Source organism: Carcharhinus amblyrhynchos, chromosome 21 (genome assembly GCF_965287045.1).
Source record: "Carcharhinus amblyrhynchos chromosome 21, sCarAmb.v2.hapA, whole genome shotgun sequence".
Taxonomy (NCBI): Eukaryota; Metazoa; Chordata; class Chondrichthyes; order Carcharhiniformes; family Carcharhinidae; genus Carcharhinus; species Carcharhinus amblyrhynchos.
In genome coordinates, this window is record NC_137344.1 from 34,185,888 (window position 1) to 34,206,971 (window position 21,084).

The 21,084-nt window shown below is 42.6% G+C and overlaps 1 protein-coding gene across 9 annotated transcripts in view; it reads right to left on the minus strand.

The window, feature by feature from the left end:
• Positions 1-608: 608 nt before the first annotated feature.
• The window catches only part of LOC145356355 (rho GTPase-activating protein 44-like), a 314,302-nt gene continuing 293,826 nt past the window's right edge, over positions 609-21,084 (minus strand). For 4 of the 9 annotated variants that reach the window (XM_080209013.1, XM_080209011.1, XM_080209010.1 and 1 more), the window contains 4 exons: positions 19,102-19,551; positions 18,690-18,835; positions 13,501-13,854; positions 609-2,482 (listed from right to left, as the gene is read on the minus strand). In XM_080209013.1, coding sequence (XP_080065139.1) covers positions 2,331-2,482; positions 13,501-13,854; positions 18,690-18,835; positions 19,102-19,551 — 1,102 coding nt within the window. In that variant the 3' untranslated portion in view covers positions 609-2,330. Of the gene's footprint in view, positions 2,483-6,482; positions 6,534-13,500; positions 13,855-18,689; positions 18,836-19,101; positions 19,552-21,084 lie in introns of all 9 variants that reach the window. The other 5 variants (XM_080209018.1, XM_080209017.1, XM_080209016.1 and 2 more) reach the window with 3 other exon arrangements.

Consider the following 21,084-nt stretch of genomic DNA (forward strand, 5'->3'; position numbering starts at 1 on the left):
GAAATCACTGTTGTGTGTGTCCTATTGCAAGACATTCAGCGTTATCCTATGATTTGGACTGGAATTCTCTGGCCATTCTCAATTCATGGCTTGGGTCACTGTCTGTGTGGAGTCTGCACATGCTCCCCATGTCTGTATGGGTTTCCTCCCATAGTCCAAAGATGTAAGGGTTAGGTGGATTGGCTATGCTAAATTGGCCCTTACTGTCTTGGAATGCGTAGAGGGAATAGCAGGGTAAATATCTGGGATTATGGAGATAGGACCTGGGGTAGGATTGTTGTTGGTGCAGATTCGATAGGCTGAATGGCCTCCTTTGCACTGTAGGGATTCTATGATTCTTGCTCTGCCATCGCTGCCAGCGAGAACAGATAATTTGGTACTCAGCCAAATCTCCGTTCACTGCAGTGGGACTGGAAAATCACAGCTGCGGGCAAAGTTGGAGAATCCCGTCCTTGAAGTTTCTCTGAGGACAGAGCTGAAATCTAGTTCCATTGTAATGCACACAGCAACACAACAGCTATCTCTGCTTCCACCTTGTGGCAGAAGGGTTGTCCTGGATAATGACACCCATAAATTTTCAGACTGATGAAAGGGTTTGCACCTTACAGTATTAATCTCTGGGTCCTACAAGGGATCATGGCCTTAAGAAAAAAAAATTGTATCCATTGTCATCCATTACACATAGCCACACATTTACATAATGACGGGAATGTTTCATATTTTGTCAAAATGTGTACATTTTATTTTTTTGCTGATATGAAACTGTAACATTTTTTTCTATGACACACCAAGTCTGCTCTACATTTTGTAATATTTCATTTATTTTCAGTTCAGTTTTTTCTCCAGGTTTTAGACAAGAGACCACAGATGAGGGAGTCAGCACTAGTTTATTTCTCAGACATAGCCACTAAACCCTCTAATTTCAAGGAGTGTTTATCGTAAAGCACTATAATTATAATATATTTTCAAGTGAAACATAATGCATGAAACAAGTGTTTATATAACAGATATATTATGTTCTCCCATAACTCTACACTCTATGATCATTTAAAATAGGTCACTGCACGGGGCAATGTTTTCAGTCCTGTACATTACGAAGACAATAGCCACATAACTAGTCGCCAGTCTCGCCCTTTTCCCTTAAATACACAGTATATTTTAATACAACATTTACAGAGACATTAATTAAATTCTATTCATACAAGGTATTCTGGCATGATAACAAGTAAGCTTTTACAGCCACAACAATCCATTGTAATAGTCACCATCCACAAACAGACTTTTCTGTTTTAAAAAAAGTACAATACTGACAACTTTCGTCCCTTTTTTTCTGGCTAAACTTTCAGAAGGATTGGCAATTGCCAGACTCTTGTGCATGTATCATACAAATTGAAACGATATCACTGTGTTTAGCACATTTCTCCTTTGAACTGTATAAACAGACAAGTACTAGGATGTGTACAATGGAACGCAAAATTATATTTTCTATGATCACTTATATTACATCGGAAATATAGTCTGGGGTTTTCATTTTGTGAACAGCTACTTTAGAATTGGATTTAGTTTGCGATTCTGTAAAACTCTAGGGGGTCAAAATCTTTGACTGGCTGTTGCCACGGGTACACATTAGAACGGTTAATTCTCTCACCAACAGTGCTTGTCGACTTAATCCTGAGTTTACCTTCTCCGTCTGTCGGACAATGAAGATTTTCTTTTGATAATTTCCATACCGTGCGTTAATCTACAATTTTCTTTCTGGCCCACCTTTCTGCTTACTCTAAGGATGGAGCTCATTCCAGTGTCTATCAGAAAGGGCGTTCCTCCTGTCAATGGGAAGATTTACAAACACAAGACTCTGACCTCCTAGTTGTGGGATCCATTCTCACTGTAGAATCAGAAGTTTCGCCAGATACAGAAACTCAAATCACTGTCCCAGAAAGACCATCTCCTTGTAAAGAAGATACATAAATGCTGATTTTCATGTGTGTGTGAAAATATCATTGTACAATATGCCATTATTATACATTATGAAAATATATAAATCAAATTAAGTAGTAGGTTGAAAGGCCAAGTTCTTTATTGAAAAAATCATTTTGGCAAGGCTAAATAAAAAGTAAAAAAAAATTGATTCACAGACAACAGAACAGTGTTTTAAAGGGCTGACCAAACACATTCAAACCAAAGCAACATTTTTCTCTTATAGAATTCCATTCCCGTCATCAAGGGAAGCAGCTTTCTTTGCGGCTATGTGGAGAGATGCCCACTTATCTACCATCCTGTAGATGTAATATATGTACAGCTTGAGCCACACAAATGGGAGTGTTCTTTCGTCATAGGACAGTACTTTCTGACTCCCCATCAGAATCTGCTCTTATCCTACAGTCTGCCCCAGAGTTTGTGCAAATTTGGTCTGAAGATTCAGTGTAGAGTGCGTCATGAAGGTCCACTGACTGTACAAAAGAGGGATCTGGATTGTCAATATCTGCAAGCAGTGAAAGGAAATGATTCATTAGCAACGATACAATTTTACCATTATAGCACATACAAATATATATACTTTAAAAAAATGTCATTCCATCAAACATCCTTGTTAGTGCCATTAGCTTGTGACAAATAATAGGGATGCCACAATATGGTTATCTGACAACTGATTCTTGGTTCTTTTAGCGTTTTGTCCCTGGCTTTAGATCCTGCCAGTTCTGTCCTTTTGCTGCTTCGTAGCTGAGAAAGTTTAATGTAGATAAATATCAATTTTGTTGTTCTTTGTGTGTCGGTTTACAGTGCAATGTCTCAGTCATGTACAGTCCTGTTTGTGCACAGCATCTCAACCATTAAGGAAGGTGGGCTAAGGTGGATTGTGACCTAGGCAATGTTCTCAAGTAGAAATCAGGTCCCATTACATCCTGCTACACCGCTGCAGGTTGACCATTGTTGGATTTTCATGTTCCCAATGAAATCTGTTAACTGCACCTTTAACAAATTTAGTGAAATGTAGAAACTTTCGCTATATTTTTCACCAGCATTCTTTAAATAATTTTCTAAAATCCCAGAAATATAAAATCTTACGACACAGGAGGAGGGTATTTGGTCTGTCACGCCTTGTGTCGACACTTTGAAAGGATTATCCAATTAGTCTAGCTGATTATTTTCTCATATCCTTGCCAAGTTCTAGTATTCATCCAATTACCCTTTGAATGTAACAATTTAAAGTGCTTCCACCGCCTTTTCAGGTAGTGGAATCCAGGTCAGAATAATTGATAGCTATTAGTTAACTAATAAATATAAATCTCTGCAACTCACCTCCAGCTCTTTTGCAAATTCCCTTAAATCTGTGTCCTCCGCTTATTAACCTTTAGGTTGGTGGGAACAGTTTTCCCATATTACTCTAATAAAACCCTTCATGATTTTGAACATCTCTCTTGAATTTTGCCTTATTGTTCTCAACTCAAAGGTAGACAGCCTTGGTTTCTCCAGTCTAGTAAGAAGTCTCACAACACCAGGTTAAAGTCCAACAGGTTTATTTGGTAGCACAAACTTTTGGAGTGTCGCTTCTTCTTCAGGTGAGTGAGGAGTTGTGTTCACAAACAGGGCATATACAAACACAGACTCAATTTACAAGATAATGGTTGGAATGCGAGTCTTTGCAGGTAATCAAGTTTTTATAGGTACAGACAGTGTAAGTGGAGAGAGGGTTAAGCACAGGTTAAATAGGTGTGAATTGTCTCCAGCCAGGACAGTTACTGACATTTTGCAAGCCCAGGAAAGTCGTGGCGGTTACAGATAGTTGTGACTGTCCTCATGTGTGCGGAACTTGGCTATCAGTTTTCGCTTGGCATTCCTGCGTTGTCGTGTGTCCTGGCTGGAGACAATTCACATCTCTTTAACCTGTGCTTAACCCTCTGTCTACTCACATTGCCTGCACCTGTAAAGACTCGATTATCTGTAAAGAGTCACATTCTAACCATTATCTTCTAAATTGAGTCTGTGTCTATGTATGCGCTGTTTGTGAATACAACTCTTTGCTCACTTTATGAAGGAACAACACCCTGAAAGCTCGTGCTACCAAATAAACCTGTTGGACTTTAACCTGGTGTTGTGAGACTTCTTACTGTGCCCATCCCAGTCCAATGCTGGCATCTCCACATCATGGCTTTTCCAATCATTCAAGGTAATTGAAGCTCTCCCATCCAGGTTTCCATTCTAGATATTCTCCTCTGCACCTTCGCCAATGAGTTGAAAGTGCCGTGCCCAGAGTATGACACAGTACTCCAGCTTAGGGCTAACCGGCAATTTACAAAGGATTAATCCAAATTCCTTGGCTGTGTACTCTGTTTAGAATTCTATTTAGAAATCCATGGACCTGAAGTCTTTATTAACCAGCTGAAATAAACACAAGAGAGCTGGAAATTGCCCAGCAGGTCAATCAGTAGCTGAAATAAATTAACAGGCCAATATTCAGCGCTGGTCTTTTCTCAGAACTAAGGAATTCTGATGGAGTGCCACGCCTGAAACATTAACCTTTCTCTTTCAAATACTGATCAACTTTTTTTATCCATTTGTGGGATATGGGTGTCACTGGCCAGCCAGCATTTATTTCCCATCCCTAGTTGCCCTTGAGAAGGTAGTGGTGAGCTGCCTTCTTGTTGTGCACCTCTGGCATCTTGTTCCAGTCTTTGCTTGTTTTCTGGTCAATTCTGCTTAACACAATATACTATTGCTTGATGGGGATGGCTCATTAGTAAGGGGTGGCATGTTGACACAGTGGTTAGCACTGTTACCTCACAGTACCAGGGACCCAGGTTCAATTCCAGCTCTGGGGTCACTGTCTGTGTGGGGTGTGCACATGCTCCCCGTGTCTGTGTGGGTTTCCTCCGGGTGCTCCAGTTTCCTCCCACAGCCAAAGATGTGCGGGTTAGGTGGATTGGCCATGTTAAATTGACCCTTAGTGTCCAAAGATGTGCAGGTTAGGTTGATCGGCCATACCAAATGGCCCCTTAGTGCCCAAAGACATGTAGGTTATGTGGATTAACCTGGTAAATGCACGGAATTATGAGGATAGGGTAGAGTTGTGGGCTTGGGCAAGTTGCTCTTTTGAAGAGTCGGTGCAGGCTCGATAGGCTGAATCCTTCTGCACTGCAGGGGTTCTATGATTCTATCTAAGCCACAGTCCACATTTCACCATGCGATTCTAGACTTTGTACTTCCTTCCTGCCTTGAGATCCCCTTTCAAATCTGTAACTGGAGAAAATGGCTGGGCAATTTGATTTGATGTGTATCACTCGATTTATTTTACTTATTTCAATTCTTGCACTCAAACACACACAACAGAACACAAATGCTCCTATCAGCAACAAAATAAAAGCTAAATTGATAACAGAATTGGATTTAAAAGTGTAATCTGCATTTTACATGTTAACGTGTAACCTTTTTGCTGAATGACTCCTGTAGTCATTGGCACCATATTAAGTTTGTGAACTCTTCATTATCTCTGTATCTTTAATGTACAATGATACTGCACAGCAAAGAACAGTGAAATGAATAAGAAACTACAAACTACAGCTACAGAATGTAGTCACGGTGCCTCATAAAATGATCAGCTGTGCTGTATGGAATTCATAACTCAGTTATTAACAGACGTTTTATATTAAAAATTATTTCAACATAGATTGCGTCTGCACCAAACTTGGTGTTCGTTTTTAAAGTGTGTCTGTGTAAATGCATCTGGTGATGCCAGTGCAGTTGTTGAGAGATCCTATTAAGTCTCAATGTAAGCACAGTCTCGAATATCAATGAAGGCTGAAGTTTTAACTTCTGAGCACGGGGAGCTTGCTTTTTGCCACCCACTTACTTTCCGAGTTGGTGAGCGTACAAACAGTAAACTCTCGTCAGAGTATGCAATTCTAGCCTTAAACAGAGCCAAAATGTTTTGTCACACATGTCCTTTTTATAACCCTGCTTTGTGTTAAGATAATTAACCACTTTTATTTCTTCTTTTGTGTTTTGGTTCAAATAGAATGATACGCAGGGTTTAAATTTCTCTGCGGGGGAGATGCAAGCTTTGGTAAACTTGAAGTCCTGTTCAGAATATGGAGAATACACAGTATCATGGTGGCTTGCTGGATATTATCCTCACACTGGAATATCATGACATCCCTTAAAAATAATAATAATGAAATGGAAGAGGGCAAATATTTCATACAAATAAAGCAAGTTACATTGAATTGCTGAAGCCATGGGATCAAAAAGATTCATTCAAGTACATTACATGGTTATAAGGGGCAGACAATAAGGACGTTTAAAAAAAAGAGCAAGAGTCACGAATTAAACATTTGTGAATTCTGTGCCAACAACAAGCCATGCAACTTTGCTTCAGTCTCATGCAAAGGCCAGTTCAGATGAGTTAGTGGTGACATACAAATAGCAACTGAAGGAGTTCCAGAGTTAGCTGAAGTGCCAGAGGGGAAGTTGTTGCTCCAGCTTACCCTAAATTCCCCCTCACACTTAGCCAATACAGACTCATTCTGGTCAAACAGCTGCAAGTATGAAACATAGGCACCCAAAAGGGAAAAAAAAACATCATAGAAAAATTGTTCAGAGTTTTGAAAACGATAATCCGAGAAATTCCACACTTGAAAAGAATATTTATATCAATCACACAAAGTTGAAATGTAACACACACAAGAAATTAACTGTCCATTTAGGTAAGAAACATGTAAACTACAGTCAAATTAACATGGAATAATGAAATGCAATAACTGAAAAAACATAGTATACGTGTAAAAGCTTGTGTGAAATGTTATCAACTAAAACAGATTCATATTTTCCAATTTATCCTTCAATTTTAAAGATTATATGCAAATGTTTCTGATCTACTTGCTGCCCTCCACTTCCAGACTGACAGTGCTGCCTCTCATTGGGTTACCATCTAATGCATGTTGGGGTCCACTGGTGACATTGCCAAGCGGGAACTCTAATGTAAGAAAAGGCAATTAATGCTGACAGGCTGTTTAGTTAGGGAGTTCCACTTGCATCGAGCCAGCAACGATTTAGGGGAGAAGTTTGTTCTACTTATTCAATATTATTTTTGTAATGCATTTAACACAGTGATGACATTACTGCAATCGATTAGCGATCACCTTAAAAAAAAATGGCGCCGGAGAAAGGTGACTTCTTGTGAGCTGTCCCCAGCGTACCCTCTAATTTCATTTTTTATAATGTTCTGTGCTTCTAAATCTGGCTTTTAAGTCTTTCAAATTGCCCCTTTTGCACCCTACCTATAGCTACACACTATATTCTGCACTCTATCCCTTTCCCCTATCTATTTTATGAACAGTACGTTTTGCCTATATAGCACGCAAGGAACAATATTTTTCACTGTATCCCAGTGCATGTGACAATAATAAATCAAATCAAAATACTCTCTGCCTCCCTCACACTTCTCTAATTCCATTGGCATTTTACTTTTGCTTATATTTCATGTCAAATGGCAACACTCTTAAAAGACTCTAAGCTGGATGCCAATGCAAATCATAATAACATAGCTTACCGTCCGCGTGAAAGCTGAGATAATTTCAAATTTGCCTAATATTAGATTGAATTTTTGCTGTCCCCTCCCACGTTCATGGGTTAACTGTGTTCAGGATCCATCTTTTTCTATCCCATTCATCATTTTATCCATCTTCGCTGTCTATCAAGTCAAATGATTCATTAGTTAGCCACTACTGAAGTTAAATCAGATTGGTCGTGAACGTAGACTCAGTAAAGAATCAGAGGCAAGAGCCAATCATTTTTGCCTGTCTGTGGGTTATTAAAATTATAACTTATTTTGCAGCCACATTTGTGAACTGCATGGATATACTGGAAATGCCACTGCTGTTCGACTTGCTTGGAAGGAGTAAAGGGAACAATGCAAGTGTCTCTAGAGGCTTTAAAAATGGATAACTGATAAACGCTCGACTGAACTCAACTTTTCTATTTAACAACATGATAGATGCAGAAAACTATAGGGTGGGCACTTCTTAAAAATGGCTTCAGCTTTTTAAATTTAATAAAAATCTAGGCACCTAAAATATAGAACATAGAACAGCACAGTATAGGCCCTTGGGCCCTCAATGTTGTGCCGAGCTATGTCCAAACCCAAGATCAAGCTATCCCACTGCCTATCATTCTGGTCTGCTCCATGTGCCTATCCAATAACTGCTTGAAAGTTCCTAAAGTGTCCGAATCCACTACCACAGCAGGCAGTGTATTCCACACCCCAACCACTCTCTGAGTGAAGAATCTACCTCGGACATCCCTCCTGTATCTCTCACCATGACCCAAAACAAAAACAGCCGTTTGAAACAGGTCACTGTTTATTGATGTGAGAAGTTCTATCTACTGACTGGTATAATCTGATTTTCCAGGTAACAATTCTTCATGAATTTTTTCCTCTTTGATAATTCCATTTGGACTGATCAGTCTAAGATTAGGCAAATTGCTGCAACACAGAAATGGGAAACATAATCTGAGAATGACCGACAAGGACATACTCAACTGTGCTCCCGAAGACAGAGAACACGTTTTGGCAGCTGCTGACGAGGTAGGCAAATTTCAGAGAACAAGCTCGGGCCACATTGACCAGTTAGAGGGCCAATTAGCACAGGCTAAGCAGGGAACAACACTGGCCAATTAGGAGGCACAGTAGCACAGTGGTAAGCACTGCTGCCTCACAGTGTCAGGGACCTGGGTTCAATTCCTGGCTTGGAATCTGTACATTCTCCCCATGTCTGCGTGGGTTTCCTCCAGGTGCTCCAGTGAATCTGTGGAATACCCTGCCCAGTGAAGCAGTTGAGGCTACCTCATTGAATGTTTTTAAGGTAAGGGATAGATAAATTTTTAAACAGTAAAGGAATTAAGGGTTATGGTGAGCAGGTGGGTAAGTGGGGCTGAGTCAACGAAAAGATCAGCCATGGTCTTATTGAATGGCAGAGCAGGCTCGAGGGGCCAGATGGCCTATTCCTGCTCCTAGTTCTTATGTTTCCTCCCACAATCTAAAGATGTGCGGGTTAGGTGGATTGGCCATGCCAAATTGCCCCTTCATGTCAGGGGGACTAGCATGCGTTTGGGGATAGGACTTAAGTGGGATTGTGGTCGGTGCAGACTCAATGAGCCAAATGGCCTCCTTCTGCAATGTAGGATTCTATGTTTCTATGATTCTATGAATTAGAGAACTGCACTGGTGGCAGGGTAGTAGAGTGGTTAGCACAGTGCGAGGGGGTCACGTCCAACTTCAGCCTCAGGTGACTGTCTGTGCAAAGTTTGCACGATCTCCCTTTATGGGTTTCCTCCCACACTCCAAAGATGTGCAGGTTAGGTTGATTGGCTGTGGTAAATTGCCCCTTAGTGTCAGGGGGATTAGGAGAGTAGATAACTGGGGTTATAGGGATAGGGCATGGGTGGGATTGTGGTCAGTGCAGACTTGATGGGCTGAATAGCCTCCATCTGCACTGTTGGATTCTCTGATTCTATAATTAGAGAGCAGCACTGCCCCATTAGAGAACTGTACTGGCCAATCCAAACTGGCTAATTAGAGAACCTGATGAAGGGTCAGCGCTCCAAAAGCTTTGCGCTACCAAATAAACCTGTTGGATTTTAACCTGGTGTTGTGAGACTTCTTATTGTGCCCACCCCAGTCCAACGCCGGCATCTCCACATCATAAATAGAGAACTGCACAGGGCAATGAGAGAATTGCACTGGCCAGAGAACTCTACTGGCTAGAGATCAGCATTGGCAGAAAACTGTGGTACTCCCCTTGTTGACGTAGAGACCTAAACAAGAGAAATAATTACTTTTTTATATAAAGTCTATCAATGAGGAAGAGGGGGAATAATTCGGGACAAAAACTCTGGCAAACTACTAAATTCCATTCACGAAAATGAGGTTGTAAATTGCAACGTATTTAAACCCTGAACAGTCTTGAGGCTAAATGGTAATCTGCACTCTCTTGTTGCTTTGGTATCACTGTCAAAAATAATTACAAACTGGGTGAGGAAGGGAAATCAATGGGGGCGAGGTGAAATAAACTGGAATGGTCTGGAAACATTTGCATATAATCTTGGGCACGGTGCTGAACTTCAAGTTTAAAATTGAGATCATTATGACAGTACAAAACATTTCAACAGAAACAAACTACCACAAGATCAGTGAATGAGTGTTCCATTAAAATGATGACTATCAGAAGCTTTATCAATGCTTTCACACGTCCATATCATTTTGAGGAGACTGGAATTAAATCAGCGAGCAAACTGATTTGTGAACAAATTCTACTAATTTACTCAAATTTCACTTTTAGTGGGATGCTTGCCATTTCATGGCAGGTAAATGAACACCTTCTGTGTGTCCTGCAATCTTCTGACTAGTGAATCGGGCAGTAATCTCTCAAGTACAGGATGAAACATTGAGCTAATTGTGCCATGGCAAATCTGACAGAACAGAAGTAAAATTGGTAGAGTTGGTTAAATTATTTGGCTTTTAAGTGACTTGTTGGGAGTTAACGGATCTGCAACAAAACTAGAATCCCTCCTTTTTCCAGCGGGGGACAAAAATGTACTGATTCTCGTAGAGTCCTGATCCTCCCAATCTCTTTAAAACGTCAAATCAGATTCCAGTGTAAAATGTAGGCTAGAACTTTACTGTCCTGCCTGCCACGGGTATTGGAGCCGATGAGGGGCAGACATGGAAAGGTCTGTTGACCTTGGGTGGGATTTTATGGTTTCGGGACGAGTGAGGCCGGAAAATCCCACCCCATATGCTTTTAATCACTATGTGGCTGTCCACACCACCAAAATAGAGTTGGCATTTTTTGGGGCGTCAAAAGATAATTGACCTGGTGTAAATATCTTTTGAAAGTGTTAATTGTAATATTAATATTCTTCCAACCCAGGAGGAAAGAACTGCTAAAAACTGGGAAATACGAACACTGGTCCAAAGCGTTTTTTACTTATTGGGAAATTGCTTAATTGTTTCCAATTTCTCACAATTGAATTTCACAGAATGATATCTGGTAACCATGCATCTTATTCTTGCAGTACTGATGACTGAATTTTGGGACAGGTTGGTCAATGACAATGTCAATGAATTGGGTATCAGATCCATCAGGTGCTTTAACCAAAGGGGTGTTCAGCCCCATTACTGGAGTTGTGTTAAGTACTTTATAGCGTATTAATGCTGCATCTCTACACCTCGCATTCCAACTGATCAGAAATACACACTTCATGGTCATCGCGAAGGCTGTTATCAGTGGGTAGAAGAAGCATTCTTCCCCCAAAATCAAAGAACAGTGAAAGAGATGCTTAGCCTTCCAATTTGATTTTCACCGGTTTCAACATATTTTCACCAATTGCTTCTCAAAAAGCTGAACCAGCGGTGTTTGAAATGGATTTATCGCTAGAACAAATCAATACCGGCAATCAGTAATGGATCAGCCAATTAAAGAAAGACACTGCCTTGCGATGCCTCTTAAAGGGTCCCATTTTCCCTAACTCTCTCCACCGGAAAAATTTTCTGAAATTGCCAGTATTCATTATGGCACATTTACATTGCTAAGTGAGCCATTGGTAAGATGTAATTATTTCACATGGCGGCGAATTTAGCGGGCAGTGATTGGCAACGTGGTGTCGCCGCAACACTGAAATTGCCTTTTAATGATGTGCAAGGTCATCTCTGCAAGAGTCCCAGGATGTAATGTTGGTCAGCCATCCCAGGTGACGCTGTAATCAGAAACTGGGCTTGCCTTTGGAAATGATCTTGTGTCTAATTGGTTCCATTCTCTATAGATACCAACAGTATGGAGTCTGGCTCATTGTTTTTTAAAATAATTTTCAGCTATTGAGGAAGGTATGGTGATGAAGGAATTGGACTATGATGGATAATTGAAGATATAAGCCTGTGAAAGTGAAAATGTGCCCTACACTATAAATCAGAGAGCTCCCTAGTCACCTTGGACATGGGTTGAAATTCCTGACCCATTATTTTTTGAGGTAGCTCTTCAATTCCAGTAGAGCATAGAACAGGTTATGGAAATAAAGTAATTGTGAGAGATTCACTACGTGGACTGTTCAATGAAAAGTGCTGTGTTTCTTAAGGGCAATATCCAACCATTAAACTTTGCTTATTTTAAGATTACGTGGCCAAATATGACCATGGTTCAAATCATGCATTTGAATTCTTGTTTCATCCTTTTATACCACAATATTTGAACAGTAAGAACTGGTAGAAATACACACTCTGAAGTTTGATTTTAATCTTTTTTTAAAAAATTCATTTAATTTATATTTTCCTCCAAATTGTGCCATGAAATTTGGTCATTGGTCAAAGATATTTTCTATGCTTGGGAGATTAGGCCATCAGATGGAGCTACTTTACAATGGCCACCAATATTGCTCCAATCAGCCAGTATAAAGTCATTAGAGGAACACAAGGTGCACCAGTTTTTTTTAATATGGTTGTACAACATTTGATTATCATCAGAGGCTTTGTCTGGCGACCTGTCTGAAAATGGACTCTGATCAATACTATTAGATAGTATCAGGGAGCAAATCAATCTTGCCGAATGTTGAACTACCAGGTATGGTAATGTAGTGGTTACGTTATAGACCAACATGGGGGAGGGTGGGGGGGGGTGCACAGTGATTAGCACTGCTGCTTCACAATTCCAGGGACCCGGGTTTGATTCCCAGCTTAGCTCACCGTCTGTGTGCAGTTTGCACATTCACCCCCTGTCTGCGTGGGTTTCCTCCAGGTGCTCTGGTTTCCTCCCACAATTTGAAAGACGTGCTGGTTAGGTGCATTGGCCATGCTAAACTCTCCCTCAGTGTGCCCGAACAGGTGCCGGAGTGTGGCGACAAGGGGATTGTCACAGTAACTTCATTACAGTGTTAATGTAAGCTTCCTTGTGCCACAGATAAATAAACTTAAAACTTTTAATAATCCAGAGAAACTGAGTTCAAAGCCTATTGCAGCAATTTGAGGAACATATATTCAGGTTTTTAAAAAATGGAAAAAAAAATAATCAGTTAAAAATTACTGTAATCGTCATAACGACCCAATGAATTATCCAATGTCTTTTTGGGGATGAATGGTGCTCTCTTTGGCCACTCTGGCTGTCTGCCCACGGAAGTGGCTGAGCAAGTTATACAGCTGCACCAAACCACAAGGAGTGGTCCAAAAAGGGGATCCGTCATTGCCTTCTCAGGGCAATACATGATAAGTGATAAATGCCAGATTTCCAGTGATGTCTACATTCTGGGAGTGAAATAAAGAAACTGTATGATTTTGAATCCACAGAATATTTTAAACAACTTGTAAAACAAGAATTCAAATTCATTTCACTGATCTTATAATTCCAAACTGAATAATTTAATAATACTTAAATCCATTGATTTACAATGCAATGCAACATGTTAGCGTGATTCTGTATCCTCCTCTGTAATGATTGGTAAATTAAGGCAAGCTCCTACCTGTAGACATGCTTTCTCCAGCTGAGAGGTTGTCTAAAATTGTATGGTCCAGAGGCTGTGGGCTAGACCCAGAAAGGCCTGTTGTTGGAGGCTGCGGAGGTGGGAGGGTGGGTCTTTGTCTAGGCTTGAGTGTGGGTCGAGACTTAGTTAAAGTGCTTGTTTGGGATGGGGGAGATGACAGGGATGGTGCGGCTGGGGGTGTTTGGCTTGATGGCAAGGTGTAGGATTGAGGGTAGTTTGCAGCATATGGCGAGGGAGTGCTTGGAGGTGTGGGAGAAAGGCTTGCAGGGGAAGGCTGGCCAGTTGACTGGTCAAATGGGATTTTGGGTGCTATGGGGGCCACCTTCTTTGAAGCTGTAAAGGAAAGAAACAAAATTTTTAGCTTGCATGTGGATGTTTTTTAAGGCACATTTGGCACGACAAAATATCATTTCAAAAAGAACCAGCAAAATAGAAGCCCAAAGATCAAAACAAAAATGTATTTTATCGCAACAGGGTGCTTTTTAAACTGCTCAGCGGCACACTCCAGAGGATAATCTGAGCATTGCACTGCAGGACAGAAGTTGTGTAGTGTATTGAAGAGGAACACACTGCTGAAGAAGGGCAGAACAGCATACCAGCGAGGAACATATTGTCAGCCCAGGCTGTGCAGTGCATTGAGGAGGGGACACTGTACGATACACTGGAGAAGAGAGCTTGAGAAATGGCTGATAGCTGTTCTTTAAAAAATGAATAAGTGTTGCAAAACCATTTAACACAAGCACAAGGACTGTAGATGCCAGAAACTGGAAACAAAACACACAAAAAACACTAGAAATACTCAGCAGAATAGGCAGAATCAGCAGAGAGAACATAGAATAACAGAAACCTGACAGTGTCGAAGGAGGCCATTCGGCCCATCGAGTCTGCGTCAACCACAATCCCACCCAGGGCTCTATCCTCATGACTTCACTTATTTACCCTGCTAACCCCCCTAACAATTTGCAATTTAGCAAGGCTAATCAACCTAACATGCACATCTTTGGAGGAAACCAGAGCAAACGCACACAGACACAGGGAGAACATGCAAACTCCACACATACAGTCACACAAGGCTGGAATTGAACCCCTGTCCCTGGCGCTGTGAGGCAGCAGTGCTAACCATTGTGCCACCGTGTCTCCAACATGGTGCGCAATCCTAGCTACCATTCAAGACACGCTCCTGCTGCAGCGAGGATGGAGAATTTAGTGGGCAGTCAAATCTCCCTTCACTGCGGCAGGATGGGAAAATCCTACCGGCGTGAATGTTGGTAAGGTTCCGGCCACTGTTTCTGGTCGGAGAACTTTCACTGTGTTCTGATGCGAAGTCAGTGTTGTGTAACATTAGTTCTCCGCAGATGACTTGTTGAATGTTGCCAGGATTTTCTGCTTTCATTTCAGCTGTTTAATAAGTGCTCACCATCCCTTAGAAAAGCTAGCGCAAAATGCCAATCCAGACACACGGCAGCGTATTGTGCCCTCCTCCTGGGCAGGTTTGGTGGAGGGGTGGGGGGGACAGATAGAGACGACCCTGCCAGCTTTCCGCTTCCACCTCAGTTAAATCGATGGCAGGAAGGTCTGTTGACGTTCCTCCCGCCCAGTCGCAACTGAGGCCCGGCACTGGTTAGGGGGCTAGGCATGCAGGGTACACCACAACCGAACCCTGGCATGTTTGCTCACAGGCTCCTAGGAATGGAAGCTCCCTTGTTCAAAGGTACTCAGTACCTGGGAGGGTCCCAGCATCAGGAAGCGGGGGCGGGGGGGGGTTGGTGATAGCTGTTAGGAGGCATCAAACCTGCCCTTGCTGCCCACCCCCCTCTCCAATGACCGAGCCACCACCACCGCCCCCCCCACCCTGTCATTGGTCGCCTGTGCCTGGGTCCCTGCTTGATCCCAGGCCTCAGGTGGGTGTCAAACTGGCAGCGGTTACTCTGCCCCAGTGGCTCTGCTGAGTACAGAAGTATATTATAGCTTATTTATTGTGAGGAGAGTAGGTTACTAAAGCAGGGCATTGGTGAGGCCACATGTGGAGTATTGTGTACAGCACTGGTCTCCTTATCTGAGGAAAGATGTAAATGCGTTAGAGGCAGTTCAGAGAAGGTTTTAGAGACTAACATTGGGAACGGGTGGGTTGACATGAGGAAAGGTTGTAGAGATTAGGTTTATATCCGCTAGCGTTTAGATGGGAAAAGGTGACTTGTTTGAAACCTTTAAGATTCTGGGGGCCATTGGCAGAACGGATAGAGAGAGAATGTTTCCTCTTGTCAGAAAATCTAGAACTAGGGACCATTGTTTATTAAAAAAAGTTGCTCATTTAAGATGTAGGCGAAGACAATTTTTTTCTATTTGTTCTTATTCATTCCTGGGCCAGCATTTGTTGCCCATCATTAATTACCCTCGAACTGAGCAGCTTATAGGTCACTTCAGAGGCAAACCCATTGCTGTGGACCTGGAGTCACATGTAGGTCAGACCAGGTAAGGATGGCAGATTTCCTTCCCATTCGTGAACCAGATCAGTTTTTACAACAATCGACAAAGGTTTTATGGTCATCATTAAACTTTTGATTACAGATTTTTTTATTGAATTCAAATTTCACCATTTGCCATGGTGGGATTCAAACCCTGATCCCCAGAACATTACCTGGGTTCCTACTCCAGAGGCAATACCACTATGCTATCACCTCCCCTTGACGGAGGGTTGACAGTCTCTAGAACTCCATCTTCAAGAGGCAGTGGAAATAGAATCTTTGAATATTTTTAAGGTAGAACTAGATAGATTCTTGATTAACAAGGGGTGGGTGGAAGTTTAGTGGTGATAGGGCAGGAATGCGGGATTGAGGTTACAATCAGATCAGCCATGATCTTATTGAACGGTAGAGCAAGCTTGAGGGGCCAAATGGCCTACTCCTGCTCCTGATTCATATATATGTTCGTACACTTGCGCAAGGATATTTTGCCCTTGGAGGGAGTGCAGAGGAGGTTCACTAGGCTGATACTAGAGATGAGGGGGTTGGACTATGAAGAGAGACTAAATAGACTGGGTCTTTACTCGTTGGAGTTTAGAAGGATGAGGGGGGATCTTATAGAGACGTATAAGATAATGAAAGGGATGGATAGGGTAGAGGTAGAGAGATTCTTCCTGTTTAGAAAGGATAGCAGGACTAGAGGGCACAGCCTCAAGATAAGTGGGGAGGGCAGTTTAGATCAGAGTTGAGGAGGAACTTCTTCACTCAAAGGGTGGTGAATCTCTGGAATTTGCTGCCCGTTGAAGTGGTGGAGGCTACCTTGCTAAATATATTTAAATCACAGGTAGATAGGTTTTTGACAGACAAGGGAAGTAAGGGTTATGGGGAGAGAGCGGGAATGTGGAACTGATCCACTTCAGATCAGCCATGATCTTATTGAATGGCGGGGCAGGCTCGAAGGGCTAGATGGCCTACTCCTGCTCCTATTTCTTATGTTCTTATGTAACTTGTCCACAAAGCTGCATCACGCTTTGAGTCACAATGATGAGGTGGAGAGGCAGACAAGGAAAGAAAATGAAGCAAATCCTGCCCTTTGGATCTCACTGCCTTGCCACATGCCCAAAGACTGATGGGCTGAGAATTGGCCTGTTCAGTCACATGATAACCCATGGCATAAACTCACTGCTGAATAGATGTTATTCTCGAATTGAGGGACAGGTGCTGTCACTGACATCGATGGAAGGTCAACATTCTGAAATACTCGGTGGGGGTGGGGGGGGGGTACTTTTACGGAGCTAGAATCATAAAATCCCTAAAGTGCAGAAGGAGGCCATTCAGCCCATCGGGTCGGCACCAACCATAATCCCATCCAGGCCCTATTCCCGTAACCTCTCATATTTATCTTGCTAATCCCCCTGAGATTAAGGTCAATTTAGCATGGCCAATCAACCCAACCCATACATCTTGGGACTGTGGAAGGAAACTGGAGCACCCGGAGTGAACCCAGCTGTCTTTAGTTTCCTTTGAACTTCAATGCTCCAATCCACATGCAGTAAGTAGTGTTCCTGGTAAACGGGGGGTGATATTTGAGACAGGATTTTGCCATTTTTTGGCAAAATGTCATCCTGCCACATCTTGCCCAACCAACAACTCAGACTCTTAAAAGATCAGAACGCCCTGATGTAAATGAGTAAAAAGTGAATCACCCAAACACTCAACAACGCTCCCCCCCCGTCCCACTAAACTCTCCTGATACTTCTCTCAGAGCACTCTGTCCCTGTCCCCATCTCTCCCACTCCACTACACCATGCTCATACATCAGCGAGATGTCATGGGATCTGTCCCTTTCCTTTTTTCTTTCAGTGTCTAAAAATAGGACAGCTGGTGATCTACCCTCTGTTTTTCCCACCCGTGATGACATTTTGCCTCAAGTATCGGTAGGAACAGTGGACCCCTCACCTCCTCCCACTCATCCAATTCCCTCCCCCCCACCAATACTTCTCACACAGCACTCTGTCCCTCCCCAAACCTCTCACACAATACCCACCCCAGTGCCAAGGGGTAGTGTTAGGGTACTGCTCAGGTATGACCTTTTTCCCCCTGGGGACTGTACTCACCTGTGCGCCTCTGGTGTGTTCTGCTTGCCAGCAGCACATTGTAGGGACTGGTTGCGATTTACGTTGATGTGAGTGAGTGGACAAATTTTAGGACTCCTGCATGGTTTTCCATCCCCTCCCCTGCTATTCCTGCCACACCCCCTCCCCCCCCCCCAAAAAAAGGGAGTGGAAAATCTTGTCCCCTTGGAGTTTTGGAGGAAACCAGACTTCTTCACCCACCCTTGCTGAAATCTGTTTACCAATCATTCTGTAGGAGATACATCTAATTGTATTATGAGGTGAATGTACATCATGGTTCGTGTCCCTGTAATGTTATATTGCAAGTGGACTCAAAATAAATCTACAGTCAGATCACCAAAGCCCAGCTGGCAATGGCATTAGGCATAAATGTTTCCAACTTGCCATGTTATGCTATGAATTTATGAATTGTTGGGGGCGTATTTGGTTTAGAATTGCAATACCAAACAGCATTCCTTACAGAGATGGAACCCGTGAATCACTTGTGTGGATGCTTTCAACATGAGTTTGCTAACTTAACCCAACAAGACACAACATTTAGCAAACAGTCAATAAAAGGCAAAGGGCTTACCTTTCCTCAGCGTGTGGGGGCTATGTTCGCTGGACAGTTGACTGGTGGCAATGCTTTGCTGGAGACTGCTTGAGGAAGTCACATGGTCAGAAACAGGTCTGCCTTTCTGCCCAATCACAGGTGAAAGTTCTTTGCCTTTCATAGCACTGAAGAGGAAAGATTTGGATTATTTGCATACAGATATTCCTTCAGGTTACGCATGTCAAAATTCAACAGATGCACACTCTTACAAAGCCTTATCGGTCAAACTTGGTTAACTCACTTACTAATAAAATGCAAATACAAGACACATACACACATTTTTCTATTCATCTCCCGCGAGTTACTTTATCTCAATACAAGTCCTAATGATTTCCACACACAACGTTTCAGAGATACTCAGAGCATCAAGGCTTGAATTCTAAATATTTACCTAGTCAGCCTGGTTCCTTTGTCTCTGGTACAGGCACAGCCGACCCGTGGGGCAGAGGCTGACATGGAAGGGTTAAAGGGGGTGCCACAAGGGTTGTGCTTGGTTAGAAGTAAAGGGGTTTTGATGTAGACAGGTGAGGCATTAGTTTCAGGTGCATGCGTGTCAGTGAGGGGGCTTTGCTTGGGGAGGTGCAGGGAGCACGGCTTAGGGTTAGAGTTGACATCAAGCTGCTGGGGGGAAGGAGGCTGAGTGAGCAAGGTTGGGCTGTACCCGGACCACCTTTGAGGGGAGGAGGCTTGGGGTACGCCCTCAGGCCGAGCAGATGGCTGAGCCTTGTGGTACAAATGGTGGGCAGGCTGGTAGCAAGGAGGAGAAGGAGAAGGTTTGTCATTCTCTGGGGAAGGGTAAGAGTAACAGGAATCCGACCAATTGGAAGACAACTCGTCTGTGCTGTAAACACATTTAAGGAGCAACATTTGTTTGGGGAGGTACAAACAAAAAGGGAGGGGAGAAAATCAGAGAAAAAAAAAATACAAGGTTTAGTAACTCAGACACTGCATGAAAACACAACAGACATTTGCTGTAAAGCGACAGAGCAATGGCAATAAGGTGGGGGGGGGGGGTTCACGGCACAACACACAGCGGACACTAAGGGCTGAGCAGTGCCATGCTGAATGTGAAATCTGTTGTAAAGCTTTGTGTTTCTATGTGTCAGAAGCTAGAACACAGGGTGAGCATGCACACACTGCACTCAGCAACATGCCAGTGGCTTCTGAAACAGCTCCTTCCTAATTTTACTGCATGTCTTTTGTTATCCTGCAGGATGCTAACATTTCTGATTTGAAAAAGAAATGAGAGGAACAATTGCTAAGATAAGAGATTTACTGGAACAAATTAATTTCTGAATTTTTAGGTATGCCTTGTGACTCATGCCCTTTAATACGGAACAGCATAGTGGCACAGTGGTTGGCACTGCTGCCTCACAGCACCAGGGACCCAGGCTCAATTCGGGCCTCAGTCTGTGTGGAGTTTGCACGTTCTCACTGTGCCTCCGAATGCTCCCGTTTCCTCCCACTGCCCAAAGGGTTAAGTTGATTGGCCATGTTAAAATGACCCTAGTGCCAGAAGATGAGCAGAGTAAATATGTGGGGTTACGGGAATAGGAACTGGGTGGAATTGTGGTCAGTGCAGACTTGATGGACTGAATGGCCTCCTTCTGCACTGTAGCGATTCTATGATTCTAAGAAGTGGTCCTTTAATACTCTATGAAGTGGTCTATCAATCACTCTGTTTCATTACTAATGCCTATTATCATCATCTCCGGGCAACTCAGGAAAGTTAATAATGAAGGGGTACTCTTGGCTTAGGATGGCGTTGCAAAACTGGTGATTTAGTAGCAAGTTACCAATCTCTCTGGATCTAAATGCCAGTTTGGAGAGATTTATAATGATCAACATTGCCCAATTTACACTATCATTCAAAGTCAAAATGTCCGTCCCTGTGGGTTTGCCAGCATCACCCATGCGCAATAATAATGTTTTAAAAATGCAGTTTAGCAGCTTTATGCCTTTTCTTTCTATATTTGGACTGGGTTGTCAGCTTTGATTTGCAAACATCAAGTGGCCATTTATGATTTATATGGTGTCATAGTTTTAAACAGATCATGCTCATAATTTGTGAGACTATTTTTACCATCAGTGGTAATATGAAGGTGATGGTAAAAGTGCACCACAGTCAACTGTTTGAATTTTATAATTCCTAATAAACCCTGATTTAACATTCCCATAGACGCTGCCATTATCAGTGAGGACAATCAATGTTGGTTTATCCTAATTGGCACAGTGTGGTTAGCACTGCTGCCTCACAGCGCCAGGGATCTAGGTTCGATTCCTGGCTTGGGGGAATCACAGAATCTGCACATTCTCCCTGTATCTGCATGGGTTTCCTCCGGGTGCTCTTTCACACAGTCCGAAAGACATGCTG